This window comes from Pan paniscus, chromosome Y, assembly GCF_029289425.2.
Source record: "Pan paniscus chromosome Y, NHGRI_mPanPan1-v2.0_pri, whole genome shotgun sequence".
NCBI classification, from domain to species: Eukaryota; Metazoa; Chordata; class Mammalia; order Primates; family Hominidae; genus Pan; species Pan paniscus.
Window position 1 is genome coordinate 39,169,684 of NC_073273.2, and position 15,927 is coordinate 39,185,610.

A 15,927-nucleotide genomic window follows, 5' to 3' on the forward strand; every position below is an offset into this window, starting at 1 on the left:
AATCCAATGGTACAAATAATACTAAGCAGTGATAGGAATGCAAGAACACAGTTACTCTCATACATACTGATATGCAAATATAAATCAATAAAGCCTTTCAAGAGGACAATCTAGCATTAAGCATTCAAAAGTTCATTTAAAAACAAGAGTATTTGTGTGTGTGTATTCCTTGCTTCCATGATGCCAGTAATGGATATATAACAACAATTACTGGCACATAAAAATTTTCACTAGGCTTGTCAACAGTGATTATTTTAAAAGCATAAAAAGAAACAAAGAGACTAAAATGCTCAGTAAGAAAATGTTTTCTAGTTTTAGGAAGAGTCTCACTCTGTTGCCCAAGCTGGAGGGCAATGGCGCCATCTCAGCTTACCTCCACCTCCTGGGTTCAAGAGATTCTCCTGTCTCAATGGGTTCAAGAGATTCTCTTGTCTCAGTCCCGGAGAAGCTGGGATTACAGGTGTGCGCCACCACACCCTGCTAGTTTTTGTTATTTTTAGTAGAGACGAGGTTTACCATATTGGCCAGGCTGGTCTCGAACTCCCGACCTCAGGTGATCTGCCTAACTTGGCCTCCCGAAGTGCTGGAATTACAGGCATGAGCCACCATGCCCAGCCGAGAAAATGTTTAACTTAAGTAATGGAATAAGGGGTTACAAATGTTTTAAAATTGTAAATGCAGCCTATAAATTTGAGGTATTTTGGCACGATATTATTAGTATACTCTATTGACTTTAAGTTACAACTGGTATGCAGAGTAAAAAACACATTTTAAATTTTGAAATGTTTATATTGACACAATAGTCTATTAGGAGTTTTATCAAAAGATTTAACAGTTGTCTCTTGGTGGCAAACGTATTACTGAAGCCTTAGTAGAATTTTTCTTAAATACTGTGAGTCACCAAGCTCAATGCAGTAAATACAGATGTAAACAAAACACAAAGCAATAATTTATCTTTTTAGTTATCTGAACACTGGTTTTTTTGATGTTTCTTTTATTGAGGTGAAATCCACATAACATACAATTAGCAATTTTAGAGTGTACAATTCAGGGGCATTTAGTATATTCTCAATGTTGTGCAGCCACCACCACTCTCTATTTTCAAGTTTTTTTGTTACTCCAGAAGTACACACTATAATTCTCTGGCAATCATTAATCTACTCTGTCTCTAAGGATTTACCTATTCTGAATATTTTATATAAAATAAGTCAAAAAACATGGGATTCTGTGTCTGGCTCCTTTCACTTAGCATAATGTCTTTAAGGGACATGCAGGTTGTAGCAGGTATCAGTACTCCATTCCTTTTTATGGCTGAGTAATATTCCATTGTCTGTGTATACTACAGCTTGTTTACACAGTCATGGACATTTGAGTTGTTTCCACCTTTTGGATACTTGAATCAAGTTGCTATGGGCATTCATGAACAAGTGTTTGTTTGAGTGGTTTGTTTTGTTTCAATTATTTAGGGGTGTATACCTCAGAGTAGCATTTCTGGTTCATTGGTAATTCTGTTAAGTTTTTGAGGATATATATATATATATGTACATATTTTTATTATACTTTAAGTTCTGGGGTACATGTGCACAACGTGCAGGTTTGTTACATATGTATACATGTGCTATGTTGGTGTGCTGCACCCATTAACTCGTCATTTACATTAGGTATATCTCCTAATGCTATTCCTCCCCCCTCCCCCCAACCCCACAACAGGCCCTGGTGTGTAATGTTCCCTTTCCTGTGTCCAAGTGTTCTCATTGTTTAATTCCCACCTATGAGTGAGAACGCCCAGTGTTTGTTTTTTTGTCCCTCCAATAGTTTGCTGAAATGATAGTTTCCAGCTTCATCCATGTCCCTACAAAGGACATGAACTCATCCTTTTTTATGGCTGCATAGTATTCCACGGTGTGTATGTGCCACATTTTCTTAATCTAGTCTATCATTGGTGGGCATTTGGGTTGGTTCCAAGTCTTTGCTATTGTGAATAGTGCCTCAATAATCTTACATATGCATGTGTCTTTACAACAGCATGATTTATAATCCTTTGGGCATATACCCAGTAATGGGATGGCTGGGTCAAATCCTATTTCTAGTTCCAGATCCTTGAGGAATCATCACACTGTCTTCCACAATGGTTGAACTAGTTTACAGTCCCACCAACAGTGTATAAGTTTTCCTATTTCTCCACATCCTCTCCAGCACCTGTTGACATTATTAAAATAACATTCTCATCAAGGTCATCAGGGTCTCAGAACTGGCTACATACAACCTCCAAGAAAGTTTTGTTCTTTCTTTCTTTTTTTTTTTTTGAGACGGAGTCTCGCTCTGTCGCCCAGGCTGGAGTGCAGTGGCGCGATCTCGGCTCACTGCAAGCTCCGCCTCCCGGGTTCACGCCATTCTCCTGCCTCAGCCTCCCGCTACAGGCGCCCGCCATCACGCCCGGCTAATTTTTTGTATTTTTAGTAGAGACGGGGTTTCACCGTGTTAGCCAGGATGGTCTCGATCTCCTGACCTCGTGATCCGCCCGCCTCGGCCTCCCAAAGTGCTGGGATTACAGGCGTGAGCCACCGCGCCCGGCCAGTTTTGTTCTTTCTGTTTTTGCAATGTGTTCTGCCACAAATTCATCAGTTCTCAAAGCTAACAGAACTTTTACTAGTTGCCCAATGCATCAATTCCATAGTTCTGAGAGCATGGGCATGAATGTCTGAAAACCTGAGGTATGATCACTAATCTGCTATTCTCTGAACTTCTCAATTGCATTTTCCTCCTTGAATAAATCAGACTAAATTAGTGACACCACAAATTGTGATCATTGAGAAATCTCTAAAGGTTTTTCAGAAGCCAAGTAGGAAGCTATCTATGACTTTTTAAAACTCTGACTGAATTCTAAATATATTTAATTGGACATTACATGAAGACGTTGTGTATTTAACTTCTGAATGCAGGGAAGATAAATAGAAAATCACCTGATGGATATGCAAAAATTTATCAGCTTTACAAAGACATATAATACCATTCTATGAGCACAAGTTTATTGCAATATTTTGTCCTTTACCGTCAACAAAAGAACACAGCCACATGATATAGGAAAAATCTATATTCTTTACAAATTTTCCATGAATCTCTAGCTAAAAGATCATATGACATATATGCAACAATTTATCAGCTTTCAGAGCTTTAATTGATATTCATTACTTGTGGGTTCTGTTATTTGACTCACGAAAATTTATATATACACAAAATCAATACTTAATGATGGTTTCACAGATATTCACAGACCTGCTCAGGGCAGCAATAAATTCGACCCACTGGATACACACTCCCAGCTAATGTTACAAGCGGTGGGCCTTTCTCTGACTTCAAGTGTCAAGTATTCTAAACAAACAGGCTTTTCCTGCTGTATGCAGTGTCACATTTTTCTGATTTTTGCTCTTTTGTTAGTAATTTCGCTGTTTAAAATCACTATCAAGCTGGGTGCAGTGGCTCACACCTGTAATCCCAGCACTCTGAGAGGCCAAAGCAGGCGTATCACTTGAGGTCAGAAGTTTAAGACCAGCTTGGCCAACATGGTGAGACCCCATCTCTATTAAAAATACAAAAATTAGCTGGGTGTGGTGGCACATACCTGTAATCCCAGCTCCTAGGGAGGCTAAGGCACAAGAATCGCTTGAACCCAAGAATCGCTTGAACCCAGGAGACATAGGTTGCAGTAAGCCAAGATCGCACCACTGCACACCAGCCTCGTTGACAGAGTGAGATTGTGTTTCAAAAAATAAAGCTGGGTGCAGTGGCTCACACCTGTAATCCCAGCACTTGGGAGGCCAAGGCGGGTGGATCATGAGGTCAGGAGATCAAGACCATCCTGGCTAACACGGTGAAACCCCATCTCTACTAAAAATACAAAAAAATTGCCAGGCGTGGTGGCGGGCACCTGCAGTCCCAGCTACTTGGGAGGCTGAGGCAGGAGGCTGAGGCTGAGACAGGTGAACCCGGGAGGTGGAGGTGGCAGTGAGCTGAGATCACGTCACAGCACTCCAGCCTGGGTGACAGAGTGAGACCCCATCTCAAAAAAATAAATAAATACATAAATACATAAAAAAAAATACAATATAAAATAAAATAAAATGAAACATTAAAAAGTATACAAAATCACTAACCGATGTATAGTGCTGAAGAGCTGTCTGATGTCCCTAAGTACAAAAAGAATGTCATGTGCCAATGTGCCTAAATACAAAAAGAATGTGATGTGCCTCACAGAAAAATATATTTCATTCAGGCATGAGTTATAATGCTTTTGGCTTTGAGTTCAATGATAATGAATCAACAATTTAGATTTTAATAGGGATTTTTAAACAGAAATACATATAAAATATAGTTATATATTGATCAGCTAACAACAATGTTGTGATCAAAGGCTAATAGGAACTTTATCCTGTATTTCCCTTTAGGAACAATAGTTCAGTATTTGCTAATTCAGTTTTCACAATGATTTTATAACATTAATCTAAATGACAAGAATCTATATCCATTGTGAAGCAAATTCATTGTTTTATACAGACACACACACACACACATATACTGAGTCTGAGTCTAGTAAGACAGAGAGCCTATCCCAGGCGCTAATCTGGATAACAGAAGCCTAGTATTCATTGCAAGATTTGGCCTAAGGCTCACGAAAGCTGCCCAAAGCATATGGAGTCTCATCTGCCCATGTCCACTTGCACCATAGCTGAGGAACCCTGAAAAGCAGCCCTAAGTTTAACACCCTGGCATTATAAGCCTTAATGAGCTAAACAGTTGAAAGAACACACCACCAGCTCTTTAGTGCATCCTGTTTCTGGTGTGGAAGGCAGTTGGGAAAAAAGGAGGCTGTTTGCTGAGTCCCTCATCATCTTAGGATGTTGTATTCCCAGTACATTCTACAGTCATTCTTGCGAACTACGAGTGAGAAAGAATGAAAACTGGGTTGGTCCAAGGCCATGCTGACTACCATACTCCATGAAACATACACTATGGTCACTAGTTTATATAAATATTCTACTTTATACTGAAAACAAACAGTATTTCCACATCACAGATTAAGAAACTGTATACTTAAGAAATTCCCTTCTCTAGGCAACAGAAAAAAGCTATAATCAAGAATCAGGAAGGGAGAGCACTGGGAAGAATAGCTAATGGATGCTGGGCTTAATACCAAGGTGATGGGTGGATCTGTGCAGCAAACAACCATGGTGCATGTCTACTTATATAACAAACCTGCACATCCTGCACATGCACCCCAGAACTTAAAATAAAAGTTGAAGGAAAAAAACACCGAACTCCTTTTTTTAAAAAACCGATTTTTATATTTTCAAACTATACCAACACTTCAAATTAAAGAAACGTCATCTTCAATTTAAACAGCAACACAAATAGGCTCATCCATAAATGAAATATAACTATTATTTTTGGAGAAGCATAACTCAAAGACCTATTAGTGGGAAGCACCCATTTTATGTTCTTATACTCTATGTACCAGGACAGAGTATTATAATTTCACCCAAGAAAGTGAAAGGCAAACAGAAGAAGAAAAAGAAACATAAAGTTTGACATACATTATTAGTCATTCTTGGAGTAATAGTAAATGTACAGGAACCAAAAACACAGAGCCAAAATTTTTAACAAAAGTGGCTGTCAGTACAACAGGTAACAATTACTTACTTGAAAGAAGAATAGAAGAGAGAAAGTTATGAATGGCTGGAATCTCAGTTAGCTTGTAACTGGAAAACTTTCAACTCAACACAAAATATAAAATATAAATGAATGTCTCTGTATTCATTTTCTTTTCTTCTCTACTATCACAAGTGATCAAGTTAACCTCTACGTCTAGAAAGACTAATTCTTTTTATCTTTGAGACAGAGTGTTGCCCTGTTGCACACACTGGAGTGCAGCGGCACAATCTCAGCTCACTGCCACCTCTGCCTCAAGGGTTCAGGCAATTCTCCTGCCCCAGCCTATAGAGTAGTTGGGATTACAGGCGCATGCCACCATGCCCAGCTAATTTTTTGTATCTTTAGTAGAGACAGGGTTTCACCATGTTGGGAGGCTGGTCTTGAACTCCTGACCTCATGATCCACCTGCTTTGGCCTCCCAAAGTGCTGGGATTATAGGCGTGAGCCACTGCGCCTCACCAAAAGACTAATTCTTTTCATGCCAATATTGACCTGAGAGAACATTTAATCAAGAACTTAAATGTCAGCGTTATTCTTCTCTGACCTTAATGTATTTTGCCCAATGTCTGACCCACCGTGTGCCCAAAGCACAACAAAACACAACAAAATAACCTTCAAAACAATTTCCTTGGAGTCTTTATTCACTCCACAGACAAAAATTATACAAGGTCTCTTCTCTTCTTTTTAAATAGAAAATGTGACTAAATTCTCAATCTTAAAGCTTTAAGAAATTTAAAAATATACGCCAGGAGCAATGGCTCATGCCTGTAATCCCAAAACGTTGGGAGGTCAAGGCAGGCAGATCACCTGAGGTCAGGAGTTCAAGACCAGCCTGCAACATGTTAAAACCCCATCTCTACTAAAAATACAAAAATTAGCTGGGAGTGGTGGCAGGCGCCTGTAATCCCAGCTACTCAGGGGAGACTGAGGCATGAGAATCACTTGAACAGGTAGGCAGAGGTTGCAATGAGTCAAATTAGAGTTCATGCCACTGCATTCCTGGAGATACACCAAGACTCTGTCTCAAAAAAGAAAAAAAAAAAGAAATTAAAAATACATATTAAGTGACTGCTACATAGCAAAGACAGACAGTCCCTATTTAAATCTACTTCTCAATTCAGGGTCTTTGTTTATTAGCTCTCAAGTTTGCATATTAAACACACAAAAAAAATCTTAAATGTGTACTAGAAAAACCTATGTATTTTTCTTCTCCAATTGTTTCCTTTGAAATATTACACTTTAGGCCAGGCACGGTGGCTCACACCTGTAATACCAGCACTTTGAGAGGCAGACATGGGTGGATCACTTGAGATCAGGAGTTGGAGACCGGCCTGGCCAACATGGTGAAAACCCATCTCTATTAAAAATACAAAAATTAGCCAGTGTGGTGGCGGATGCTTGTAATTCCAGCTACTTGGCAGGCTGAGGCATGAGAATCGCTTGAACCCAGGAGGCAGAGGTTGCAGTGAGCCGACATTGTGACACTGCACTCTAGCCTGGGCAACAAAACAAGACCGTCTCAAAAAAAAAGAAAAAGAAATATTACATTTTAACCAAATTTTTATCTGAAAGTTTATAAATAAACATTACCAGTAAAAGTCATCTGCTAAAATAAAGCCCATTTAACAAGTGCTAAGAATTTCAGGCCGGGTGCGGTGGCTCACGCCTGTAATCCCAGCACTTTGGGAGGCTGAGGTGGGCGGATCAAGAGGTCACGAGATCGAGAACATCCTGGCTAACACTGTGAAACCCGGTATCTACTAAAAATATATTTAAAAAAATTAGCCAGGCGTGGTGGCAGGCACTTGTAGTCCCAGCTACTTGGGTGGCTGAGGCAGGAGAATGGCATGAACCTGTGAGGCGGAGCTTGCAGTGAGCCGAGATGGCGCCAGTGCACTCCAGCGTGGGTGACAAAAAAAAAGAGAATTCCATTTATCATTCATTGACTTCCTCTGCTACTATTCCCCAACCTACTACATTATTAGGAGGAAGACGTTAGAGAAACTTAAAATAAATCTGTTACTATAAACCATTTTTAAATGGCAAAGTTCCAGCTGAAACATTAATACCCCATAGAGCATGCTACGTCAAATTAAAAGTACATTTCATTAGTAAACACTGGCTTAACCTAACAAAAAATGAGGTACATCACATACTCTACTGCTAAAGCACACAAGTAGTATACCCCCACCAACTCTTCCCTCTAATCCTAAAATAGTCAACTGTTCTTTCTACTACCCATATTTGCTGGAAAATATATCTACCTACTCTCTACAATATGTTTACTTACATCCAAAAGTTATAAAATATTCTTTGGTATGAGAATATTGGTGTGAAGGAAAAATGTTCTAATTTCCTAAATAAATAATGCTCTTGGTCAGTGGCTTGGTACTATGAAAAGTACACATTTTTTACAGTTATCTTAAGTAAACTTATCTCCACCTATTGCTTTTTTTTTTTTTTTTTTTTTTGAGACAGAGCCTTGCTCTGTTGCCTAGGCTGGAGTGCAGTGGCGCAATCTCGGCTCACTGTAACCTCCACCTCCCAGGTCCAAGCGATTCTCCTGCCCCAGTCTCACTAGTTGGGATTATAGGCACACGTCAGCACACCCAGCTAATTTTTGTATTTTTAGTAGAGACGAGGTTTTCATGTTGGCCAGGATGGTCTTGAACTCCTAACCTCAGGTGATCTGCCCACCTTGGCCTCCCAAAGTGCTAGGATTACAGGCATGAGCCACCAGGCCCACCCCTCCAACTATTTCTGAGAAGAAAAATCATTTGACTGAATGAAAAAAATCTGCTGTATAGAAGGCTCAAACTCAGAGATGTATTCCTTTATTCCTTTAGAGTAACACACTGCTACAGATTCCTTTAGAATAACACACTGTATTCTAACCTGTATTCCTTCAGAATAACACATTGCTACAGATCAGACTTGCAATATTTTCTAACTATAATGAAAAATTTTAAAGAAAATCGAGAAATCAAATAAGGAAATACTGTTTTCTTGATCTTTCCAAAATGTCCGCGTTTGTATAATATAGACAAAGATGACAAACGTATTGTCTTTCTACTGTGGTAACATTTTTAAAAACATGATTTTCACAAGGGCAAGCAAAATAGCAATACACGTGTAGGATATTATATGTTTTACTCAATAATCTAATTGACGGCATATTTACATGAAATCACATAAAATTTTCACATCTCTATTTAGTCTACATTCTTTCTCATTGATTACTATGTTTTTAAGTTTATCAGAAGAAAGTAAAAATCAGAAGTATCCCTGAAGAAGGAAAAAACGTTACAACTACGGGGCAAATGTAAGTCAAGCAAGAAATTTAAAAAGAGAATAACAATACCTTTTGAATAATCTTCCAACAAGAGGTTGAAGTGACCTAATTGGCAAAAGAAGTCAGACTCCACTTTTCCTTCAGCTTTTAAGATTAAAGATTCGTAGCAGCGAACAGCCTAGAAATAAAAATTATAAACATTAAGAAAAAGGCATGTCCTTCCTGGAAGAATACATACATCTGCACGAGATTCTTAAAGAAATCAAAGCAACCATAAATGTATGTCATTTCTTCCATAGGTATAGGATTAAATTCAGCATTTCAGAGAGGAAATAACTTCTCTTAAGAATTTACTAATGAAGAAATTAGATCCCAAGGATTCTTGGTGAATTTTGAAGTCTTCAGCAGTATACCCATATTAAAAGGAGATGACAGAAGCCAAAGTAATGATGGGCTAACAGGACGACTAGATTAGTTTCATTAAAAAGGGCTAACTTGAAGATATATCTTTTGACTCCAGCTGTTTAGAGGATCTGAAGTGACCTTGCTGGACAGTGGAAGAAATCACAACATGGAACTCCTTGAATAAAAATTTATTGACTTTAAAAATAATAATAATAATTATAATAGTAATTCACTAATGAAGCCAACAGTCATGATCTAAGTACTTTTCCATCTTGAAAAGATCATATGCTCAATAAAATAAACTAGGAGCTCATTAATAACTTTACATAAAAGTTGCATATCTAAATTCTTATTACAATCCTTATTTATACAACAAAACTACTCTCAAATTAAGCATTGGAGGAACATTACTGACTCTGGTAGCCATTAGCCACATGAAATTTTTAAACATTTGGAATGTGGAGAGCACAAACTGAGATGTGCTGTGTTTCAAAGATTTCACACAGACTTTGGTGGGGGGGTGGTTATGGGTTCAGATCAAATCTTTGAACTTTCAGGAGTATGCAGAAGGGAAAAACTGAATGAAAACATTACTAAAACATCAGAAAGAACAGTCTTCTGGAATTTTGCTGCAAATAGAGTTGTTACTAACCACAGATCTTGAAAAACTTAACTTCTTCTAACTACAGTCTTAATAACATGCAAACAGCTTGTTATTTGCAAAGGAAAAGATACTCAGTATTTTCAAGAATAAATGAATTACTTGTAATGCAGAACAAAATGAATAAATCTGAAAGTAAGCTGAAGGAAAGGAGCAAGGCTAAAGCATAGTATATTTTTCACAATCCCACTTACATAATATTCTAGAAATGTAAACCATCTTTAGTGTCAGAAAGCAGATCAGTGATTACTTATAATTGCTGCCTCCTCTTTCTGAATTACTAAACCACTGCCTGAGTTTACTTGTACTAAGCCCCTACTGTGCCAGACCCAATACGAAGTACTTTACATAAATGTTCTTCCTTACACAAAATGCAGTATCTGGAAAACAGGACTTCAAGTAATGGCAGCATGAAAACAAGTGAATGCACTCTACAAAAAAGAAGGGGTAATCGCAGCAAGTTTGGGAGGCCGAAGGCAGGTGGATCACAAGGTCAAGAGATATAGATCATCCTGGTCAACATGGTGAAACCCCGTGCCTACTAAAAATACAAAAATTAGCTGGACATGGTGGTGCGCATCTGTAGTCCCAGCTACCGGAGAGGCTGAGGCAGGACAATCACTTGAAGCCAGGAGGCAGAGGTTACAGTGAGCCAAGACTGCGCCACTGCACTCCAGCCTGACCAACAGAGTGAGACCCCGGCTCAAAAAAAAAAAAAAGAGGAGGACGAAAGGGAATAAAGGCAAAACATAGGAAATTTTATTTTTTAACATTGTGCCAACATTCACAGCAGCGAAGAGTTTCACAGTTTAGTCCACAAGTACCCTCCACTCTATGCAAATTTTCTTAAAATACATATCTAAAATGTCTAATTCTCCACCAAACATTACTAGACCTGAAAACAAATAGGTAAGTGTAACCCTATTATAATAAGTCACTTTTTTCAATCAACAAAAACTGACCCAAATAAATTTATATATTGTATTTAGCAGGAACTTCAAAGTAGATATTACAAATATACTTAATGAATTAAACAGTGGGCAAATACAGGCGATTGAGGTTGCAGTAAGCTGTGATCATGCCACTGCACTCTACCCTGAGTGACACAGCAAGACTTGAAAAAAAAGAAAAAGTGGGCAAAGGACAAGAACAGATCAAAAGAAGACACATAATAGTCAAAAAGCACATTTAAAAATGTTCAACATCACTAATCACCAGAGAACTGCAAATCAAAACCACAATGAGATATCATCTTAACACTAGACAGAATGTCTATCATTAAAAAGATTAAAAAAAAAAAAAAACAAGATATTGGCAGGGATACAGACAAAAGGAATCTCTTATACACTTTCATATAGTATTAGCACACTCTGAAAAACAGTATGGAGATTTCTCAAACTACTAAAAACAAAACTACCATTCAATCCAACAATCCCATTACACGGTATATACCCAAAGAATAAGAAATCATTATATCAAAATGATAACTGCATTTGTATGTTTACTGCAGCTCTCTTCACAATAGCAAAGATAGGTAATTACTCCAATGTCCACCAATGGATAAGAAAAAGCGGCATATATAAAATTAAATACTATTTGGCAATTAAAAGAATGAAAATATGTCTTATGCAACAACAAGATGGAACTGAAGGTGATTATCTTAAGTGAAACAACTCAGAAACTGAAAACCAACACTAAATATTTAATACATCAATATAAAAGATCAAATCCAAAAAAAGAAAACATTGAACAAAAACAGAGCTTCAGAAACATTTTGAGATCATGCCAGGCATTACAATCTTAATATAACTGGAATCCAAATGAAAAAATGGGAGAATAAAATAACTATCATCCAGGCGGGGCACGGAGGCTCACGCCTGTAATCCCAGCACTTTGGGAGGCTGAGGTGGGTGAATCACAAGGTCAGGAGTTCAAGACCAGCCCGCCCAACATGGTGAAACCCCGTCTCAACTAAAAACACAAAAAATTAGTTGGGCGTAGTGGTGGGTGGCTGTTATCCCAGCTACTTGGGAGGCTGAGGCAAGAGAATAGGGTGGCTGTTATCCCAGCTACTTGGGAGGCTGAGGCAAGAGAATCGCTTGAACTTGGGAGGTGGAGGTTGCAGTGGGCCAATATCGCGCCACTGCACTCCAACCCAGGCAACAGTGCAAGACTCTGTCTCGAGAAAAAAAAAATAACGAAAGAAAAGAACTATCATCAAAAATTCTATACTTCATTATACTATACTTCTATTAAAAAGCAGAATCATATTCCCAGATAAACAAAGGCAAAGAACTAACTGACGATAGACATACTTTACCAGAAAGAAGTATTGTTTCACGCAGGAAAAAATTAAAATAGCAGGTAGTAATGTGAATTCCCAAGGCAATAACATGGTTGTGGGATGAGCAAGGAGTGCTGGGCCAACTGCTAAGTTTGTACCTAAGGGATACACCCCCTGATAACTGCTAATCTGTTTTTGTATCTCTCTGGATTTGCAATTTTCGAGAAAGTAAGACTTCCTTGAAAAACAAACCTGAGGGCGTTCATCACCACTACACCTACCTTGTAAGAAATGCTGAAGATAGTCCCACAGGTTGAAGAAAAATGATGTTAACCAGCACACAAAACCATTTGAAAATACAAAATAAAGGTAAACATATAGACAAATATAGTAACCTATAATATTATAATGCAGATGAAAAAATAATGAATAAATCTGGTATCTAATTTTTTAAGGCATAAAAAAACTCTAAAAAATACATTAATGGATCCCTAAAGGACAGATATAAAGAGCAGTTTTTATATGCAACTGAAATTTAGTTCTTGTCAGTTGACAAAAGATGATTACTGGCCGGGTGTGGTGGCTCATGCCTGTAATCCCAGCACTTTAGGAGGCCAAGGCAGGCGGATCACCTAGGTCAGGAGTTGGAGACCAGCCTGGGCAACATGGTAAAAGCCTGTCTCTACTAAAAAAGTACAAAAACAGCTACGTGTGGTGGCAGGTACATGAAATCTCAGCTACTTGGGAGGCTGAGGCAGCTTGAACCTGGGACGTGGAGGTTGCAGTGGGCTGACATAGCACCACTGAACTTCAGCATGGGCAACAGAAGGAAACTGCATCTCAAAAAGAAAAAAAAACAAAGATAGTTATAACTTTATGAAGCTTTATGTTACTGCCATGGTAACTACAAAGAAAACATATAGGACATATGTACAAAGTGAAATGAAAAGAGAATTAAAATTTGTCACTACAAAAAAATCCAATGAAACACAAAGGAAGGCAGAAAGAGAGGAAAAGAGAAATGAAAAGGGTACAACATAGAAAACAAGGTAAACTTTTAGACAAATATAGTAACCTATATTTTAAGGCATAAAAATGAAATGAAACAAAGAAAATGGAATTAGTAAGTCCTTTCTTGTCAGTAAACAGAAACAGGTAATGCACCAATCATAATACATAGAGGGAATAACTGGATTTAAAAAAACAAGTTACAACTACACATTGCCTAAAAGACACTCACTTTAGACCTAAGGACACGCACAGGCCAAAAGTGTAAAAATGAGAAAAGATCTGTATTCTATTCTCTGAAGAGGGCAAGAGTGTCCATCCTGGGACTATAGGTGCAGATCACCATGTCTAGCTAATTTCTTAGTTTTTTTGTAGAGATGGAGTTTTGCCATGTTGCCCAGGCTAGTCTTGAATTTTTGGACTCAACTGATGCATCAGCCTCCATCTCCCAAACGGCTGGGATTACAGGCAAGAGTCACCACGCCAGGCCAAGTAAAGCTTATAACAAAATGAGATCAGCGAGTAAAAGAATAGCAAAGTACATTACTTTAAACATCTGCTAAAGCTAAAGTCTGATTTTAAATCTGAATTCTAAATAAAATTACAAGATGCACTGCTGTGGTATGAATCAAATAATCTCCAAGTAACAACTCTGTCCTATTAAGAAACAGCAATGCAAACTTTTATTTTCATAAGCTAACCTTTACTGTGAACTTTTAAAGCCCTTCACACATTTATTCTACACTCATGTTCCGTTGTTAGTCATCCTACCACTTAAAGGGCTATTTGTTCAATCTAAACTGAGAGAGGTCTTACTTCAATACGACCTTCATAAAAGTTTTCCATTCATGGCACTCTCAAGTTTGTTCTGCTCTGAGTTGCGGTAGCAATTTATAAGCCAATCACGTGAAGATTCAAAGCAAGTTCATAAAATATGCCAGTCATTTTATGACAGCCATTGACTAATTTACAAAATATGTAGGTTTAGGTCTTAATCTGTTGAATGAAACAATCTTATATTCTTTAAAATACAAATTAGCTCTCTAGACAGCTCATTAAAATGGGATCATTCGTTAGCATCACAGTAAGTTGCAGTGCAAAAATAACCTTCAAAACTAAAAATCAATCTATGTCAGAACAGATGTATAATACTGTGGTTGGAAAGCACTAAAATTTAATTTTGGCTTACAGCATTATGCCTATAAATAAATTTTGCCACCTGAGTCACAGACAAAACAGGCAAAACAATCTTATTTGGCAATTTAAATAATATCAAATGTTCCCTAGTTATTTCAATTTGACTCTTTTAAAAGCTAGCTAGTTAGTAATAAAAGTAGGCTGGATGCAGTGGCTCACTCCTGTAATCCCAGCACTTTGGGAGGCTGAGGAGAGCAGATCACCTGAGGTCAGGAGTTCCAGACCAGCCTGGCCAACATGATGAAACCCTGTCTCTACTAAAAATACAAAAAATTAGCCAAGCATGGTGGTGGATACCTGTAATCCCAGCTACTTGGGAGGCTGAGGCAGGAGAATCACTTGAACCCAGAACACAGAGGTTGCAGTGAGGTGAGACCGCACTATTCCACTCCAGCCAGGGCAACAAGAGTGAAACTCCATCTCGGGGGAAAAAAAAAGTAAAGTAAACCAATACCAGAAAAGTGCCCATTTATTATCACATAGTTTGGAACTGTGCCTAGATGTCAAAATATTTTCTATAATTGCTTCAGATATGTATGTCCAACGTTGTACCCAAATTTTCTATTAGCATTCTTACATAATGCCTACTTAATACTCTGTCCAGTAATACGTAAACAATAACAACTCTAATTGTTTGGAAGACAACATCCAAACTGTTCCTGATACACCAAATTAAAGACCTAATTCTAAATAACAAAACATGACATTATTTCTATAGTTGCTTTTTTAACTCAAAACACTATTTTTAGAACTGGAAATGAAGTTCTACAGGTTACAGGTTAGCAAACAAAACACATATAATGCAAGATCTTAAATATCACCTTTCAAATATTACAGTATAAAGCATTTTAATAGGCGTTTCTCCTGTTAATGCCTCTACCATTATATTGAAGGCATACTGTAATAGTAATATTCTATTTGACAGAGTGAAACTCTATCATAATACAAACAAAATCAACCTAAAACGTTTTCCAACATGAAATAAAAGTTACTATTGCTAAAATCTGTTTTTCACTTAATTGAATTGCATATTATTTAAATACGAGCAAGTTACTAAGCTTCCCCCAAAAAGTTTTTGCTGAAAAGTATTTACACTAATTCAGATAATCTTATAAAAATTAATAAAAATCTTATAAAACATAAATTACAGAATTTTAAGGAAATCTATTGTTACAACCATCCTAATGGTTTGATATACGCGTTCACGTATGAGGTAAAAAAAAAAAAAAATCAGAGAAACTAGTAATTGGGATAGAGCATCTTCAATGTCCAGAAAACTTGACAGGAAAAAAAGCATATTTATAACAATATTTTAAACCTTTAGAAGCTTGTAAAACAATACTGACATTAGTAAAATCTATAAATAAAACT

At 37.5% G+C, this 15,927-nt stretch overlaps 1 protein-coding gene across 24 annotated transcripts in view; it reads right to left on the reverse strand.

The window, feature by feature from the left end:
* Positions 1–15,927, reverse strand: part of UTY (ubiquitously transcribed tetratricopeptide repeat containing, Y-linked) — a 254,423-nt gene that overhangs the window by 232,803 nt on the left and 5,693 nt on the right. For all 24 annotated transcript variants that reach the window (XM_063602062.1, XM_063602063.1, XM_063602064.1 and 21 more), the window contains exon 3: positions 9,071–9,179. In XM_063602062.1, the coding sequence (XP_063458132.1) occupies positions 9,071–9,179 (109 nt within the window). The remainder of the gene's footprint in view (positions 1–9,070; positions 9,180–15,927) is intronic.